Source organism: Herpailurus yagouaroundi, unplaced genomic scaffold (genome assembly GCF_014898765.1).
Source record: "Herpailurus yagouaroundi ecotype Mexico unplaced genomic scaffold, PumYag 100, whole genome shotgun sequence".
NCBI lineage: Eukaryota > Metazoa > Chordata > Mammalia > Carnivora > Felidae > Herpailurus > Herpailurus yagouaroundi.
Window position 1 is genome coordinate 23,187,114 of NW_024412391.1, and position 19,769 is coordinate 23,206,882.

The 19,769-nt window shown below is 38.3% G+C and overlaps 1 protein-coding gene across 4 annotated transcripts in view; it reads right to left on the reverse strand.

Annotated features, from left to right (window-relative positions):
- PTPRZ1 (protein tyrosine phosphatase receptor type Z1) overlaps window positions 1-19,769 on the reverse strand; it is a 183,445-nt gene that overhangs the window by 17,871 nt on the left and 145,805 nt on the right. For 2 of the 4 annotated variants that reach the window (XM_040472129.1, XM_040472127.1), the window contains exons 14-21: window positions 14,872-14,963; window positions 12,099-12,184; window positions 9,156-9,176; window positions 8,893-8,989; window positions 4,188-4,270; window positions 2,562-2,696; window positions 1,883-2,017; window positions 704-867 (exon numbers count right to left, since the gene is read on the reverse strand). In XM_040472129.1, the coding sequence (XP_040328063.1) occupies window positions 704-867; window positions 1,883-2,017; window positions 2,562-2,696; window positions 4,188-4,270; window positions 8,893-8,989; window positions 9,156-9,176; window positions 12,099-12,184; window positions 14,872-14,963 (813 nt within the window). The remainder of the gene's footprint in view (window positions 1-703; window positions 868-1,882; window positions 2,018-2,561; window positions 2,697-4,187; window positions 4,271-8,892; window positions 8,990-9,155; window positions 9,177-12,098; window positions 12,185-14,871; window positions 14,964-19,769) is intronic. The other 2 variants (XM_040472130.1, XM_040472128.1) reach the window with 1 other exon arrangement.

The following is a 19,769-nucleotide window of genomic DNA, read 5'->3' on the forward strand; positions in this document are numbered from 1 at the left end:
GAAAAAGAATTTTGATCCGAAATGATTTAATAGCAACATAAAAGTATTTTGCCAAATTCTTCGCCCTCTATGAGCTTTGGTTTCTCTAATATAAACCTGACATAATAACTCTACAATAGACTGCTAACTCCTAAGAACAGTGGTTATGTCTCAAGCACTTCTTTTTCAAGTTTATTTCTTTTGGGGGGGCGGGGGAGAAGATGAGTGGGGGAGGGGCAGAGAGATGGGAGACACAAGATCCGAAGCAGGCTCTGCACTGACAACAGTGAGCCCCATGCAGGGCTCGAACTCACGAACCGTGAGATCATGACCTGAGCCAAAGTCAGATGCTTAACTGACTGAGCCACCCAGGCGCCCCAAGTCTTAAGCACTCTTATCCCATGACATTATGTTGTAATAAATGTTTAATGACAAAACGCTGTTCCTCCTGTCTCACACATTTAATAAGTTAAAAGTCCAATTCAACAATCAAACAGAATAATAAACATCATAAAAATACCTGGTGCTTTGAAATATTTAGCAATCAGAATCTGAGTCTGGTGCACTCACTCCCCCGTGATCAATACTTTTGAAAATGGGCACGTAGTTTCATTCCCCTTACTTCGTGAAAGCGTTCCAATTCGGCAAAACCTTTGTTCCACGGCTTCCCTTTCTGTCAGCAGAAGCCATTCTGTGGGTTTAGAAACGCACCCCTGAGGCTCACCTGCAGTGGACAACAACAGGCCCCACCGCGTGGCGCTTGGCGTGGGACGCCTTTCTCACAAAGGCCAGCACTGGCAGCGAGTACTCTGGCACTCCCATGTCAGGCCACTGCGTGTAGTGGTACTGTGTCACCACACGCCCATTGGGTCTTCCTTTCTGGGAGCCCTGGAAGAGTTCAGACAGCTTGTAACAGGAACACACACGAATGTGCACGCAGAGAAACACACACATGCACACACCTGGGTCCTTAACTATCAACTTGATTTTGGTGGTATATAAAGAGGCAAAAAAAAAAAAAAAAAACACATCGTCATTTGTGACGGTTAATTTTATGTGTTAACCTGGCTAGGTTATGGTAGTCAGTAGTTTGGTCAAACACCAGCCACACCAGATGTTCCTGTCAAGGTTTGTGTTTTTTTCCAAGACATTTTTTTTTCAAGACTTTTAAAAGATAATCTCTACACCTATCATGGGGCTCGAACTCACAACCCCGAGATCAAGACCTGTATACTCCGCCGCCGACTGAGCCAGCCAGGTGCCTCCCCGTTGTCAAGGTATTTTTTAGGAGTGATTGACATTTAAATTAGTAGACTTCAAGTAAAGCAGATCACAGTCCCTGATGTGAGTACACCCCATCCAATTAACTGAAGGCCTTAAGAACAAAGAATGAGGTTTCCTGAAGAAGGAGGAATTCTCCTTGAGACTAAAATATAAAAACTTTGTCTGAATTTCTGGCATGGAGTCTATTGCTTAAAAAGTCTCTCTCTCTCTTAATCTCTCTCTCTCTCTCTCTCTCTCTCTCTCTCTCACACACACACACACATTTTTCTGGAGAACCCTGATTAATGTATCACTGTTTTTTTCTTCCCCTAAAATTGTGATCTCCCATATTTCTGGTTGCATGTGCAGGTATCACATGGGGAAGGAAGCTTCCCTTGTGCATCAAATCCACTGCAGCCACTGGCACCATGACCAATCTGGCTCCAAAGCCTTGGCTGGCATTTAGAGACTTAGCAGAAACCTTTGGGAATGAGGTGTGGTTATGATAAGAACTCTCAATGCCTTTAGTTATATTATACACAGAGAGAGTTTTAGCCTCCCCTGAGTTGTGCCATCCACGCACTTAAAAAAAGACCAGATGTATCACTCAATTGATGATGACCTTCATTTGTGGACTCACCTTTTTTATCTTTGTGTTTCTCAGTGTAAAACTCCTCACAGTATAATAGGAAAGCATTTGCACACTCTTCTGAGTGACGAGAAAGCTCCCGTACTCTTCACTGCCATCGGCAGGCCAATACTGGTCACATTTTCTCTGCAAAAGAGAAAGTAAAACGCTCAATATAAGTGCCACCCCTGAAATCTGGAGAGGTCTGGCACTGGGACAGGAACGGGCTTCCTGGTTCTTTCAAACATTTCCTTTTCTATGTGATGGGGGAGTAGTTTTGGAGGAGACCAGGGACAAAATTACAGAGCTGAGAAACTTGAGATGATCTGGTCCAAACTTCCCCCTTTCAGATGAAGAAATAGAGACCAGATGAACTGAGTCACTACAAAGTCGGGGTTAGAATCCAGCTCCTGTGAATTAAAATCTGTTTTGCTCTACATTGCTTTGCAATGAGCCCCAATTACTTTTTTTTCACAGTATGAAGAATGCATTTAAGTAGCAGATAGCTTGATTTATAGTGAAACTTTAATTACAAATGTTAAACTCCCCGTTAGCTGTCAAACTTTAACTAGAGAGGAATCCTGATCAGTCTTCATAACCTCGCCGGCTTTCTAATGCCGATCCCATTAAAAGCAACTTAAAGCACTTCTGATTACCATTGTGGGGATGAGATCACAGATTACCTACATACCCTTCCTTTCTCCACGAGGTTTGTTATCATGACGATAACTTCCACGTTATGCTCCCATATCATTCTCCAGAAATCTTCAGCTGTGGATTTCAGTGGGCCTTGGGCAGCAATGTAAGCTTTTGGTCTGTTGTAACCCTGAAGAAACAAATTACAAACATTTTTAACTACATTGCTCTTTTTATGCCATTTTATTGTGCAATATGTAAGTTTTTAAGGTCAGCATATTTTTTTCCTATAAGAGAAGAACCATAAAAAGTAATCTTGCAATGCTGGAAAACTCGATAGTACTAGCAAAAATAATAATCATTTACCTATGATCTTTGTTAAAAAATATAGAAAGTTCTTTGTGCCTTGGCACAGACACTATTCTCTGCACCTTTAGTCCAAGTACATTTAATCTAAATTAATCTAATCTATTTACTATGCTGGTCTTGAATTTTGTGTATACTGCTTTGAAATGCATATCGGGCATTGGGGCTCAGCTGTCTACAGCAGTCAGGAAGCCTCTGGTTGTCTCCCTACCCTCTCCTTGGCGGTACTAAGCAATGCTAATAACTAATAGCTATCCTTCACTGAGCACCCACTGTTACCTGAGACGGTTTATGAACATGAACCTGCATCCTTAATCTGCATGCATAATGGAAGCGTCATCCTTGATCTGGAGATGAGGAGAAGCTCAGGGGCATTAAGTGGCTTTCCAAGCTTTCATGGCTACCCAGTGACAGGGCTGGGACTCAAAACCAGTTCGAACTCCAAAGCCCACATTGGATCTGCTGTACACATTGCCTCCTCCGGAAGCATGAAGCGCCGCCTCTAACAAAGACACCCTGTATTTTGGGGTGCTCACTTCTTTGAATTCACTGTTCCACACAGCATAAAGCCTGAAGGCAGCTAGACTGCAAGGTCAGTGTCAGGAAAGTAACTGAGCTCCTTTGACATTCAACTGACCACAGTGAAAACTCAGTAAATCAGTCAGTGGTCTGGGGTCCCTGGAGATCGCTAATAAGCCCCACATAGCTGTGTATCCTGAGAAGTGCCAGAGATGATAAGGCTGATAACCAGCTTAGTAATCACATGTCTGCCTTTTAGCCAGATTACCTTCAGAACTTCTCAGTCAGGATTTATTGATCACCTGCTCCTTACACAATATGGTGCTAGGAACTGTGGGATATTCAAAATAAGCATTAGTCCTGACCCTCACAGTTAAGGAGTTATAAACCTATCCAAATGTGTATGTATATATGTGTACATGTACATATATATATACACACACACATATACATATATATACACACACATATACACATATATATACACACACATATACATGTATATACATATATATATACACATATACATGTACATACATATATATATATATATTCTACCTTGAACGTGCATTTCCAGCCTGAATTACCTCTCTCACCTATGAGAGAAAGCACATATAGGGCTTGAACGTTATTCAATCTGAAATCCTTTAGCTGTGGGATGTCCTACTGCTGATTTGTATTGTTTATTACCTGTCAGATAACATGTATTGAGCACTAGTATAAGTACAGCACAGTGGTGTAATAAATTCATGGTCTAATATAATCTCCATAAACGTCCCAATGGAAGCATGCTTACATCAACATAATTGGCATTGATGTAATCAGTCAGTTTGCCATCTTTCTCAGCAAGTTGTGCAAGCTTAACCCTACTATGATCATCTGTAATAAAAAAAAAAAGAAAATATTTCACTATAGCATGGATGAATTTTCAGCACAAAGGACATTTATGTTTACATAATGGTACATCAAATACAATTAAAATCAATGCAAATATAATTTACTTTCAGTAGGTTTTACGGATTACAGAGGTGACAAATATAACAAGCGCTTCTGCTTTCAACAAGGTTTCTAATGCAGATGATGAGAACAGATATATAGAAAGAATATGTTCAGGCGTCAAGCGTGGTGCAAAGGGGCACTTGAAGACAGAGATTGTGTTAGTTTGGGATGATAATAAACGTTTTCATAATGGTTGGAATGCGACATTGGCATCTTAGATGGTTTCCAAAGATGGATCTTGGGGCTGTGAACAGTCGACAGGGAGAGAAGAGTGTTGGGGTGTCTTAGAAAGCTAAGGAAGGAAGACAGCATGTGCACTCTGAACTGGAGGCTGGTGGAGGAAGAGAAGGTAGACAGAGAAGGAGAAGGGACTTAGGAAGTTTCTTTGAATGGTTAGAGCAAACAGCTCTTTCAAGGGGACAACCTCAAAGACCTGCTAGTGCACAGCCAGGCAGGAGAATGGCTGCCCGAGAACCAGGTGCATGGGTCCCACACTGTCTATGTAAAGGGGGTGAAAACTATGGTAACTTATACATGGTGTACTAAGGCAATTAAGATATGTTGAAATGAGGAGGTTGAGATTACCTTTGGATCTACAGGGTGATTATATGTACTTGGAGGAGCGATATAATAAGAAAGCAAAGTGTTACTAGCAGGAAAATTGGTAGTTTCACGGGGCAGAATTTATTTATTCTTTTCAAGGATGAAGAAGTGAATACAGTCCAAACCATGACAATTAGAGAGACATCCTGATTGTAATGCTTCTGTGGCAACAGCAGCTCACCAAGTGCAGGGAATGTATTACAGAAATAGATATATGTGGCAATGGAGAGATGGGCTTGGTGCCAGGCTGACCTGGTGTTTTTGTTTTTTGTATTTTGGTTCTAATACTTTCAGAGGGGTATTACTGGGCAAATTTTCTGGGTTGTTTTTCTTCAAGTCTACAATAGTATCTACAATAGTATTATTGTGCAGGATTATCTTAGGGATTAAATGAACTAATATATTTACAGAGCTAGGCATGAGGAAGGTATACAACAAATGTTAGTTTCCATCCCCTTCTTAATTACCTGGTAGGTGCTTTCTATTTAGCTTGTAGAGGGAATCATTTGATAACTTCACCCTCTCCAAGAAGCAACTGAGTTTTTATGTGCAGCCAGGAGGGTTGCTTTGGTTGAGGGGGACAAACATGAAGCAGAACGTGCTACTAAAACCTTCTAATAAAAATCTGTGTGAGCCCTGTAGGAAGGAAGCAGCATCTGTCCAAACTATTTAAGAAAATGTGATAATTAGGGGTGCCTGGGTGGTTCAGTCAGTTAAGTGTCCAACTTCAGCTCAGGTCATGATCTTACAGTTTGTGGGTTTGGGCCCCGCATCCGGCTCTGTGCTGATAGCTCGGAGCCTGGAGCCTGCTTCGGATTCTGTGTCTCCCTCTCTCTGCCCGTCCCACACTTGTGCTCTCCCTCTGTCGCTCAAAAATTAAAAAAAATGTAAAAAAAATTTTAAGAAACCGTGATAATTAAATGTTAGTATCTAAAATATATAAAGAACTGACACAACTCAATCCTCCTCCCCCCAAAATGAATAATCCAATTAAAAATGGGCTGAAGACATGAATAGACATTTTTCCAAAGACACAGAGACCCATGAAAAGATGTTCAACATCACTCATCACCAGGGAAATGCAAATCAAAACTACCATGAGATATCACCTCACACCTGTCAGAATGGCTAAACTCAACAACACAAGAAACAACACGTGTTGGCAAAATGTGGCGAGATGGGAACCCTTCTGTACTGTTGATGGGATGTAAACTGGTGTGGCCACTATGGAAAACAGTATGGAGGTTCCTCAAAAAGTTAAAAATAGATGGGAATGCAAGCTGGTGCAGCCACTCTGGAAAACAGTATGGAGGTTCCTCAAAAAACTAAAAATAGAACTACTCTACGACACAGCAATTGCACTACTAGGCGTTTATCTACGGGATACAGGTGTGCTGTTTCAAAGGGACACATGCACCCCCATGTTTATAGCAGCACTATCAACAATAGCCAAAGTATGGAAAGAGCCCAAATGTCCATCGATCGATGAATGGAAAAGGAGGTGTGGTATATATATACAATGAAGTATTACTCAGCAATCAAAAAGAATGAAATCTTGCCATTTGCAACTACATGGAATTAGTCAGAGAAAGACAAAAATCATATGACTTCACTAATATGAGAACTTTAAGAGACAAAACAGATGAACATAAGGGAAGGGAAACAAAAATAATATAAAAATAGGGAGGGGGACAAAACAGAAGAGACTCATAAATATGGAGAACAAACTGAGAGTTACTGGAGGGGTTGTGGGAGGGGGGATGGGCTAAATGGGTAAGGGGCATTAAGGAATCTACTCCTGAAATCATTGTTGCACTGCATGTTAACTAATTTAGATGTAAATTTAAAAAAATAAAAAATAAAACAAGTTAAAAAAAAGCATAAAAACAAGTTAAAAATAGAAGTACCCTATGATCCAGCAAGAGCACTATTAGGTATTTACCCAAAGGATACAAAAACACTAATTCAAAGGGATACATGCACCCTGATGTTCAAGGCAGCATTATCTACTATAGTCAAATTATGGAAACAACCTAAGTGTCCACTGACTGATGAATGGATAAAGAAGGTATGATATATATACCATATATATATATATGTATACATATATATATATGCTGCCTTGAACATCAGGGTGCATGTATCCCTTTGAATTAGTGTTTGTGTGTGTGTGTGTGTGTGTGTGTGTGTGTATATAAACACACACACACACACAGATATATATATATTACACATACATACACACACACACAGACACACACACACACAGGAATATTACTCAGCCATAAAAAAAGAATGAAACCTTGCCATTTGCAATGACATGGACAGACGTAAAGTATTATGCTGAATGAAATAAGTCAGTCAGAGAAAGGCAAATACCATATGATTTCACTCATATGTGAATGTAAAAAACACAACAAAGGAGCAAAGGGAGAGAGAGACAAACCAAGAAACAGATTCTTAACTACAGAGAACAAACTGATGGTTACCAGAGGGGAGGTGAGCGGGTGGGGGGGGGATGGGTGAAATAGGTGATGGGGATTAAGGAGAGCACTTGTGATGAGCACCAGGTGTTGTGTTCAAGTGCTGAATCACTATATTGTACACCTGAAACTAATATTATGCTGTATGTTAACTAACTGGGATGTATATAAAAACTTCTTTAAAAGGGGAGTACGGTTTCATTGGCTTCCAGAAACTAGAAAAGAACTGGAATTTAAATAACCAAGCTGGTGTTCATAGGATTCAGGGACACCCACTGAATATAAAAGTTAGGAGAAAAGGTATAATTTTCAGGGGATGGGATGTGGATGGATTTCAAGAAATGGAGGGGGAATATAAAGAAAATAAAAGGGAACATATAAACATGAGGTGCTGTAAGAAGATAGAAGGAAGACTGTAATTTCATAGGAAAAATAGGTAAATTTGCATTAAACAAAAGAGACAGCTGGTCATTGAGGAAAAAAAGAAAGAACAGAGAAGGAAATAAAGGGAAAGAAGGAATAAAAACAATCCAACTAGGGGCCCCTGGTGGTTCAGTTGGTTAAAACGTCCAAATTCGGCTCAGGTCATGACCTCACAGCTCGTGGGTTCGAGCCCGCATCGGGCTCTGCGCTGACAGCTCAGAGCCTGGAGTCTGCTTCGGATTCTGTGTCTCCCTCTCTCTCTGCCCCTCCCCTGCTAGTGTGTGCGCGCTCTCTCTCTCTCTCTCTCTCTCAAAAATAAATAAAACATAAAAAAAAAAAAAGAAACCAACTAGCCCTTTGTAGGACCCTGGGACAAATGGCAAGAAAGGGAGGAAAAGGGTAGAAGGAACAATAAAATCTAAAGAAAATCTCATTTGATTAGTAAACTCACATAGAAGTAAACAGATCTGAAGTGAAAATAGGAACAGGGAATATAAATAATGACACTGTAAGAACAGATTTATAGCCCATCATGTCTGAAGAAAGGCCTGGATTAAAATTTCAGTTTGTTTTGTTTAAAAGAAACATATCATTGGGGTGCCTGGGTGGCTTAGTCGGTTAAGCGTCTGACTCTTGACTTCAGCTCAGGTCATGATCTCACGGTTCTTGAGTCTGAGCCCCACATCGGGCTCTGTGCTGCCTGTGCGCAGCCCGCTTGGGATTCTGTCTCCCTCTCTCTGCCCTTCCCCTGCTTGTGCTCTCTCTCTCTCTCGAAATAAATAAAAATAAACTTAAAATAAACCTATCACTAATTGCAGAATATATTTTAGTCAGAGCAGTAGAATGCTATGTACTGTCTAACAGAAGTCTTACTGCCTGATGCCAAAGCCCCTGACGCAGCTCTACTGAGGTCTGCCGTCAGACTGCCGGACAGCGCTGAGTAGCACGAGAGTGACCATGATAATGTCAGGGCTGCATTAAGGAGATACTTACAGGCTACGATATTTATGTAGCGGTTCTTGTGCTTGTTGTCTGGGTGATTGGAGCTGTCTGCTGTGATACCTAAGTCCGCAGTACAGCCCTGCACCTCCTGTAAAGAAATTTATGTATAACATTTTAACACATATCCTTTCAAACAAAGTGCCTTCAAAATATAATGTAGAGGACAAAACAAATTAGTCTATCCCCCCCCAATTTTTTTTACATGTTATAACTATTTCTTGGCTAAAAGAAAATGCAGTGAAATAATGCCTTACCTGGTAAAACTCTTTCAGTGTCTAATGAGGGAATGAATGCCAAAAAAGTAAAGAAACCAAATTCCACAGCACACGACAAATGAGAAAAAAAAGCGTTCATATTAGGTTTACAATGGAAAACTATGATCATGCAATAAATACATTTGTCAAATAGCAACAAAACAGAATGTTTCAAACAGTTGCATGCAAATAGAAACTTCTAACAGTTTGGAACCTTAAAATTATGTAAAAGGAAAAAAATAACACTTTTAAAAGGGTACGGTGGTATAATAATATGATGAATATAAAAAATGCAGATGAGAAAAACCATATATTTGATGGCACATTTTGTTGGATTAGTCAGATTTGCTAATATCCAAATAACATTTTATTTGACCACGACAGCACTATTTGAAACTCTGAATTAGTGACACATATATATATACATTTTATTTATTTAGGGTAATTTTGAAGAGTAAATATCTTCCTATTTGGTGGTCTGTAACAGATTTAGCGTTGTCAGAACATTACAAATTCTTCTAAATTTTTTTTATCACACATATTATATCATTTTGATTTTGATAGCATTACTTTCTACATATTTAATGAGTAGACTTCTTTTTAATTTAAACTTCCATGGGTACAGAAAAATTATTTCTGCCAATTATCTTTTAAAATGAATTAAAATCCTTTTCAGAGATGTTTTCTATCTAAATACATTAGGTAGGAATTTATAATTATTTAGCATTAAGATAATAAGATAAAACCTTTATAATTTTTGAGAAAGTGTATAGCCCAAATGTGAATCTGACTCCTCAGCAAATGGCCCAGCCTCTGTCCAGATAACCCTTTAAGGCCTCTTCTACAGCAAGTACAGCAAGCCCTTCTCACTCTAGATTTACAAACAATTTCATGTTATGAACTTAAAAGGCATAGTATTACCAGTTGTTAAACTAATTATTAAGTTAATGAAACGTTTCCTTGAATCAGACTGTGAGATAAGAGCAATGGAATTAAGAATACAATTTTGAGTAAAAATGTGAGGCTGTTTTATTAATTTAATTATGAGCTGCTTCATAATATTGAAAATTATTTTATGGTTGTAAAAACTATGAATCTGCCTTTGTGCATATGTTAGCAGCAAGTTTTATTATAAATTATCTACTTTTCCTCGTGATTTTTAAAATTTGGAAAATTAGATCCTTGATCCAGTCTCCCTCTTTCAATTGCGATTTTGTTTCTGAGCCTGATAGTTTCTGTGAGTTAACAAGGCACCACCCACCCTCTAACCTCTATTACAGTAAGAAAAAATAATTTGATGTTTTAAATACGTAATTCTTTATATTATTCCACTTTACTTGGTCATTACCTCACACCGCTATTTCAGTGTAGCTATGACTTAGATTTCTTTTAAAATTAAATGAATTGGCTTCTATTATTTTTAATTTAGTGAAAATATATCACATTTCACTTCTATTTCCGTTGATTTCTTAAAGCTTTCTAACCTACGGCATTTTCCTTCCCTAAATATATCTTGGTTGATGTGACTCCTGGGAAGCAGTTGCGGGGTGCAAGGGGAGAGTGGGACACTCATCAGGATCAGAGTTCAAAGTGCTTCAGAGGGGGAGGTCCATAGAGCACTTCCAGGTTGAGGGGGAGACAGAAAAGCAATGTGACACTTCTTAGAAGGGAGGGGCCAGAGGGAAGGCTGAAGATCCCTTGCTTTGTGCAATGGAAAATGTAGGTAGGCCACGGAGGCGCCTACGTGGTTCCATCTGTTAAGCATCTGACTCTTGTTTTCGGCTCAGGTCATGATCTCACAGTTTGTGGGTTCAAGCCCCAAGTCAAGCTCTGTGCAGATAGTGCAGAGCCTGTTTGGGATACTCTCCCTGCCCTTTCCTCTCTCTCTGTCTCTCAAAATAAATAAATAAACTTAAAAAAATTTGTTTAAAGTATGTATATATGTTTTAAAATCACGGACCTACGTTTGAAACCCAGCACTGCTATTTTTAGAAATTAATTACTTAAACTGAAGCATAATTAACATGTAATGCTATATTATTTTCAGGCGTACAGTACAACGATTCGACAATTCTACACATTACTTGGTGCTCATCACGGTGAGTGGTCTAGCCCTGCTAGTTATGACTTGTTAATTAACTTCTGTGGAAGTTGATTTCATCAGTAGTATGAATAGAAATAAAAACAAATAACTTCTAGAGCTGGGTGAAGACTAAATATAAAAGCATTTAGTACAAGGACTGGCATTATTAAGGAGTGCTGCATAATGGTAACTTTTATTTTTTTGTGGTTGTCATTGTTAACTCTGGGCTTACAGTACCCTGTTTTGAAAAATCTGCTTAACTGATGGTTCAGTGCGCCATGGTACATTTGCAGCAAATTTCTCTGCCACTTCTAAATATGAGTATTTTACGGAACATTGCTAGAAAAATTTTTACTGATTATTGCAGTTCAAATGTTTTTTAGAAATGCATATTTTCTTAAGAAGATGGGACCTTACCTTGTATAATATTTATTACTTGTATTATACCTTGTAAATGAAATGCTTCTGTACTTACAATGGTGGAAAACTAAGAGTTTATAAGTACTTTGCTTGAAAATCGTGACATTTAGTAGTTTAGTATAATTTATATAATTTAGGAAATTAAAAAGAATCAGTGTTACTAATTCAGATTAAAAGAAGGATACTGGAATTCTGTACTTTATGGGAGAAAATTAAAAACGTTTTTTTTTCTACTAGTATGACTTGGTTTTTAAAATGGAAAACCAATTTTCTACATTATATGGTAATCATAACACATCTCTTAAACACATAAGTGATTATGGAACTAGTATTCTTTCCAGAAGTGAAAATAGTTTCAATGTTTTTAGGTCAAGAAATAGCCTACTGCTATTAAATTTACTTTTTTTGTATTATTTCAAATAAGTTTATTAAAATCATACCTCAAATTCTTCAGTAAACCCACTACTTGCATGTAAGTCTGCAACATGCTTTGGAAAGTGCTTTATTGGAATCGCTCCAACATCATCTAAGTAAATAAAAAACAATTTGTTTGGAAAAGATAATTCAACAGAAAGGACTATGCCTCTCACTTACAAAGATTTATAAAATGCCGTCTTCTAAAGCAACTTCAAAGTTCAAGCATTCCTACAATCCCGAGTGAATCTCAGCATCCAATGAAACATTAAGCAATGGTTACCAAGTTTCTCTGTATTTACTATCAATAACTTGCATCATATAATTCTGATTTGATCATGAATCTCTTTTCCTTTCATACTCTAAAGAAACAAGAATTTTTAACGTTAAATGATAAATTCCACCAAAGCCTCACATCTTATCAATGGACTGCATCTTTTTATGGATAACATTCTTTAACATGAGTAGAAGTTGCATTTACATTTAATACATTAACACGAATGTGAGTTCTGGGTAAAAAAAAAAATGCAGAAATAATATATTTTCAATTTTACCAAGAACTAAACATAATATGTGGTGTAATTTCAATTTAACATAGTTTAATGTTTTACAGTTATATAGTCAGATGTTTACATTCAAAAACATTTTTTATTTTTCTCTACAAATAATAGAAAACATTGACATGGAGACTATTCATTAAGGATAACGTCAAAAACCTTTGGGACTTTTAATATGTAAAATTTCAGGAACTCTTACTTAAAAATATGCTATGTAAACAATGTCATTGGATCTGTTAATTAATTGTGAAGGGGCCAAATTATTTTAACTGGTTCTGTTTTTTCTCTTTCCCTCCTCTGGAAAGACTTTCTTAGATTAAACATATCACTAGTTCACAGTATGCGATTTCACAAGTGATTTCTCTGACAAGGAAACATCAAACACATTTCTCTAGAAACACTTATTTACATCAACAGATGTTCAGCATCTAGGCCCTTTAATATTTTTAAGCTTCAGTTACCAAGAATTTGTTGATTTTTTAAAAAAGTAGAATCCATCTGTTCTCTCCCTTCCGTGAGTGTACCTGAATACTGAAACTGAATTAGCCAGTTAAGCTTCAGAAACACTAGACAAAGGTGCAACTCTGCCTTCACATCTACGGAAGGATCTTGCCTGGAAGTAGCTTTTATAATTAGACAAGAAAACAGAAATAGCTTGCCACATCTAAATCATCAGTTCTTCTGGTAAAGGTCCTTCAAACCCATAGATATTATCCTGCACACCTAACCTCTTTTCACAAACTGACTACTTTTTATTTACAGTTGTGTATTTTGGTTAGTTCTTTCACAGACTGGTCTGCAAGTGAGTGAGACCAACATATCCAATTTCTGATCGTACATGAAAAGGTGCTTATTTGGGTGATCTGGAGCACAGGTGAAATGAGGAAGTGCCCTTGATCACAACCCTTCTGAGGAGTAGAACAGGAGATTCTGGGTTTCCTGGACAAGGTCCTGATTTGGGATTATTTACCGCTAATAATAAATTACACTGGACTTTGGATATTTCGGATAATATCATGTTAATGTGCTCCCACATGCTGGGGGAGTCTGTAGAAGAGGTATGTTTGAAAGTGAAGTGAATCAAAATGCAACAGATAACAGAGAGCTGTCAATCTCACAACTCTTAATATGCTGATGAGAAACTGTGCTGTACTCAAGTAACTGTACAGAATTTTAACAGAAAAAAACCCAGAAATAAGACAGTGATGGCTAAAGACTCAGAGTGGACAAAAGACGGGAAAGAGCCAAACACTTCCAATTCCTGTGCCTGCTGAGAATTACACAGAAATTGCTTCTCTTTGTTTTGTTTTTTAAATCACGAGATTTCAGAGAATGACATCTTGTGGAACTTGGGCCTCTAACAATAACCTAAAGAGTATCAATTTAAAAGGAGGTCTCTGTAAAATAGCCACGTTGTCAATTTTTTCCCTTCTATTTTGGTTTGGTGGTTTTCTGTGTCTTTATTTCTTCCTCTATCCTTCAGGGGCTTCTTCCAAAGTTCACATTTTTCTAGGCAATTCCTTTATTGTTACTGCTTTTCATTCTGAAATGTTATGAAATGTTAATTAAATAAGTGTCTGTGATCTTACAGTGTGAACTCCAGGGCCAATGACCCTGGCTAATTCTTGAGTATTGTTAACCAGGTAAGTTCTGCTAAAAATAGTCGATATTTCCCCAGGTACTCAAACTGTTTGACATTGTGGCTTTAAGTATTTCAGGCAATTACACATTTCTTTGTGCGCTCATGTTTTCCTTCTACCCCACCATTTTACAGTTTTTTTTTTCTAACATAATTAAGGGAGATTTTCTCACATAATTTCAGATGATCAGAAGGAAACGAAACTTTATCCTTACTTTTGTTATTCTGCCCTATTCACCCTTACTGCATTGCTTTATCCTGACTTTTGTTGTTCAGGTTTCCACTTAAGTAATGGAAACGACGAAGGTCAGCCTTATTCTTAAGTAATCTTTTATTGCTATGTTCATGTTAACATTATATCTGAACAGTCTTGAGTTATTTTGCCATATTGTCTACCTGGCTAAGAACGTCCAAAATTAATGAGAACAAGGCAGAAACCTGGGTGCCTGACACCCGGCTGTAATAAATACTTTGGGCAACTCAGAAGTATTACTCGTCTACGTTAGAGCCATTTACAAAGCACTGCAACAGGGACAAACCTTCCAGCATATGCTTTCCATTCAACATCTACCAGCTACTTATGGTCACACCTTAAGCTATTACCTGAAGTTGGAAAGACAGGTGTTGGAGGTGTGGATATTACTCGAGGGGAGGTACTGTCCTCTAAATAAAAGTGTGCGGTCTGAAAGCATTTCCTGGAAAGAAAAGAAAGCAATTTATGTACTAGCTGCCATAAGACAACTTCTGAGCTGAAAACTGCTTGAAAATTACCACAGAAATCTCCAGAATTAAAACATAAATGGGAATCTGTATTTTACAAAACACAAAGCATTAAAGAATTGTATGGCCTCCAAGTTTATCTCAGTTTTACATGTGCCAGATGCATACGAGTGAGTAGATACCAGACACACGCTGAAAGCAGAGGTGGCATTTGCAGTCGTAGCTGGTACCCAACAGTATTTTGCTAGGATAAGGATACCTCATCACCCTGGTTACTCTCCCACTGTTGCTATATACCAGCAACAGGGGACTGGACCAGAGTGGAAGAGAAACCAGGCCCAGAGCTCTTTTCACTCCATAATTAAGTGACCACACCTTTCTGAGCAATTCAGCTGCCAGGAAAAGGTAGCTATGACTGTGGAAGTGAAATTTGACAGCGGTGATATTTTGATGGACAAGGAAGGCAGCTTTATACTGAGAGCATGAGAATGCAGTAATGACAGAACAAAGTGAGGAAATAATGAGCATGTAACCAAAAACAGGCGTGATTTTCTTTCCAACAGATGCTAGCCTTGTTGATGAGCGTTTTGAGAATGAATATATTTGGAATCAACGACAACTATGACCTACAATGTCACCTGAATCTATTTTCATTCAGATAATAAGAGTAACATCTGGTAAGAGCAGACCACAAACTATTGAGAAGAGCAAAGAACCAACTGCTGCTTTAAACTAATGCAAACCACACTTAATTAAAAAAATTTAGATAATTAAAACTGCTAATGACACTCTTTGATGTGGGTCATTTAATTTATATGAAATGCTATTCATGAGTATTTAAGTTTAACTAGAAATATCTGTGTGAGTAAAGATGCCAATCTCACTTTCCATTTAAGATTCAAGCTACAAGATATTTATTCTAATGAGCTTTAACGTAACATTTGTTCTTATGAGGACACACCTCAACTGTAACATTCTTTCAGTAATCAGTTCCCGGTGTAAAATTCTTCGGTGGCCTCCCCAGTGGAATCAGAATGATATTCAGTTATTTCATCAAGGGCTGTAAGACCCTCTATGAGCTGGTCCCCCACCTGCCTCTGGGGTCCTCTCCAACGTCTCCCACTACTAGGCTCAGGCCCACACTGGTCTTCTGCTCCTCCTTCCAAGAGGCTCCATCAGTGTCACCTTGGGACCTTGGCTCTTGACGTTTCTTCTGGCCACCTGCCTCCTTCCCATTGTTTTTGTACTTCCTGTGACAATCCTTCCCTGACCATGGTAACTAAAAGTACCAGCTCATCCCACCACATCACTATTCTTTGGCCTTTTGTCAGCTTTATGGCACTTAGCACTTCCGAAATTCCTTACTTATGTATTTGTCTTACATGTTTTGAGTTGGTCGTCCCTCATCAGAATGTGAGCCCTGCAAAGGCAAGGTGGTCTGACTTAATGCAGTATTATGCCTCAGTGCAAAGAACAGCAGTAAGTCCCCCCAAACTTAAAGTTGCCTGTGCCCCAAAATATTTGTTCAATGAATTCACTGCTATGACTAGTACAAAATCATGTACTTTATTTATAATCTTCATGTCACAAGCAAAAAAACCAAAAAAACCAAAAAACCAACCCCAAAAAACAAACAAAAACCAACAGAACCACCCAAAGGCAACAACGTGCATAGTAAGGACTAGCCCCCTGCTGGGATCGTATAAGCCTTTGACAAGAGGACACGATCAAGACAACACAAGAATGTCTTCTAGTGAGAACAGGTGGTACGGGAGGAAGAGGAGTGCGTGTCGAATCCAATGTCGAGGGGGCCTGAGCCAGGTTCACCTCCTGGAAAGCGGAAAGAGCACAACCGACTAGGAACAACGGGAGGGATGAGGGCCACAGGTCTCGTGATCAACCGTCCCACTGAAAGTCTCCACTGGAGCCCACCTGAAGCCAGACTGGAGCAGAAACTAGCGGGAAAGTTTGGTAGCATGTTCTGACACAATAGGAAAACACTGGGTTCGATGCCTCTTTCAAGATCACAGAGTTAAATCTCTTTGATTCCTCTAAAATTGTGGTTACACAAGCTGGTAAAGGGGTTTCTATTTATTTTTCAATGAATCTTAAAGTTGTAAAATGTCTTAAGGAACCTGGTGCAACATCACCACAGACAGAAGAATTTGTTGGACAGCATCTCTGACATAGAAAGATCATCTCCGGTGACAAGGAGTCCTTTATGAGGACATCTTTAGTTGCCACATATTGCTTTCTCGTCCTAACTGAAAACTCATTCTAAGTACCTCTAAATGGTACTGCAAGAGGAGGCCATCCCATTCCACTGTTAGGCCTCCTGCTGTTATTTTTTTTTTGGTATCAAGCCAAAAATCTATCTCCCTGTTACTTTGACATCTTGGCTCTATTTCTGTACCTGACAGGTTTTATTTAGCTAATGGTGCCCAAGATCTTTCAGTACTTAAATGCTATCTATCTATGGCCCTCACCCCTTTTGACTTTCTTCTTGAAGTTTATACTCCACAAATACAAGCAAGTTGTAGATCTCTAAATATGCCTTGTCCTGTCCTCACTTTCTCCTCCCTGCTTCAAATATGGTTCTCCTGACCAAAATGCCTTACTCACGAGTACTATCTTCCATAAAGGCAGCTCAATGGTATCTTCTCCGTGAAAAAGCCTTTCATTTCTGGGGCACCTGGGTGGCTCAGTTGGTTAAGCATCCAACTCTTAATTTCAGCTCAGGTCATGATCTCACAGTTTGTGAGATTGAGTCCCGTGTTGCGTTCTACGCTGACAGAGCAGAGCCTGCTTGGAAGTCTCTCTCTCTGCCCCTCCCCTGCTCTCTCTTTCTCTCAAAATAAATGAATCAACTTAAAGCAAAAAAAGCCTCTCATTCCTGCCTCTAGCATTCCAGTTTCTCTGTTTTCACTGCACCCAACACAAACTTTGATTCACCTTCACCTTTACAAAGACTATTTTGAAAAATATGTTTAATTAATCCAAGGATGGCCTTCACTTCCTGAACTCTCTGCTAGACGATTTTAATTTTTTTTTTTTTTTACTGATTGTTAGGGTAATTATCTTGCAATATATTTGTTTTGTGCCTATATCCTCATTATATTTTTTAAAAGATGAGGCCATGTCTTCTGATTTATGTAAGCCCAACTCTGAAAACAGTGCCATGGTGTTAATGATTAGATGGATTTCCAGTAGCAAGTAAATCCCACCAACCATAAGTTACTCAGCTGCATCCCAGACTTCTTGACGACCTGTGCTTCAAATGGGATAACTTAAAATCTCACGATATTTGGGAAGGAGAAGTGAAATATATATAGCTAGAGGAAGATGGATGGATGGACAGGTGGATGGGTGGCTGACTGGCTGGCTGGCTGGCTGGCTGGCTGGATAAGTAGATAGAGGATGGCTCTGAGAAAATGGGAAGAAGGCAGCCCTCATGGAATAGAAAAAGGTAAGTTGAACTTATTGGTACTAGGGTTTAACATGTTAAATATTCATTGTAGGATCTGGGTAAATACCAACTCTACTCTTTTTAGCTATGTAAACAAATATTTGTTGTTTAAGCAAATAAGTGGTCCATTAGTGTTATTTGCATAACAAAAGAACGCTATAAAATCATACCAAAAAACTTGTAAGTGGGAAAAATCAAAATTAAAATAGTGTAGGATAAAGCTTTGAGGAAAGTCACACGTATTATATTCAGTCCACTTTATAGTGCAGTTCTACCTAGGAAGTGACATTCGACTTAAGAGGCAGCATGGTCATGGGAGGCCTCCATTTTGGGTTGGTAGCTACCCTGTGTGACTCACAAATTTGAATTTCAGACCATGAGAGAATTCATATTGCTCTTCCTCCCTCTCCCCAAAGCCAAAACAACTGTCTATGGGAAGTTCTTTTTTATACTGTTTTTGATGGAGTGCCATTTTGTTGATTATGCCTTTGATAGTTTTTAGATTTTAACTCTTAAAAAAGCTCTCAAAAATTTGCCCTTTGTCTTCTTTAAAAAGAACTTTTTGAAAATCTTCCTTACTGAAGTCATTTTGTATCTTAGAAACTTACGACTTGGCTCATGTAAATTCTACCTTAAAACATCTGGAAAATAATTTCAGGGCACATTATTTAATGTATGACAAGATTCAATATCTATAGTCCATCTGTTCTGTATAAGCAGTGAATGTCTTCACGTCTATGTGCTAAGTGTTGATAACTATGTCTCTTGCTAATTATCACTCAGCCATAATGAAGAAAGTGATGACTGTTTTAAACTTGTAGACATAGGTCCTATCAATCAATGTTAATCTGATTATTTGATTTACACCTTTTCATCACAGTAAGTATTTGGAATTAAAAGCTAGAAATGTATTTCCATTTTTTGGATCCTTATACAAATATAAAACCATATTTATTCATTATGCTGCATTCATCACAGAAGCTCTAAAGAAGCTCGGACTGCAATCTTAAAGATGATCTAGTGAACCTTCCCCCGCAATGGCACAGAGAGGAAAACCAGTTCCCAGGTGGATAAGTGACATGCCCAAGACCACGTAACAAATGCCAGGCAGAAATGGGGAAGGGATCCAGATTTGTTCTGTCTTCCGACTACAACATGCTTTCTCTCAAGGCTTACACAAAACCTCAGGGACCGCTTTGAATTGGGTAAAGAGACAAAAAAAAAAAAAAAAAAAAAAAAAAAAAAAAAATAATACTATTTAAAATAAATTTTTTTTTTAAAAAAAATAATTTAAAAAAAAATTAAATATTAAAGA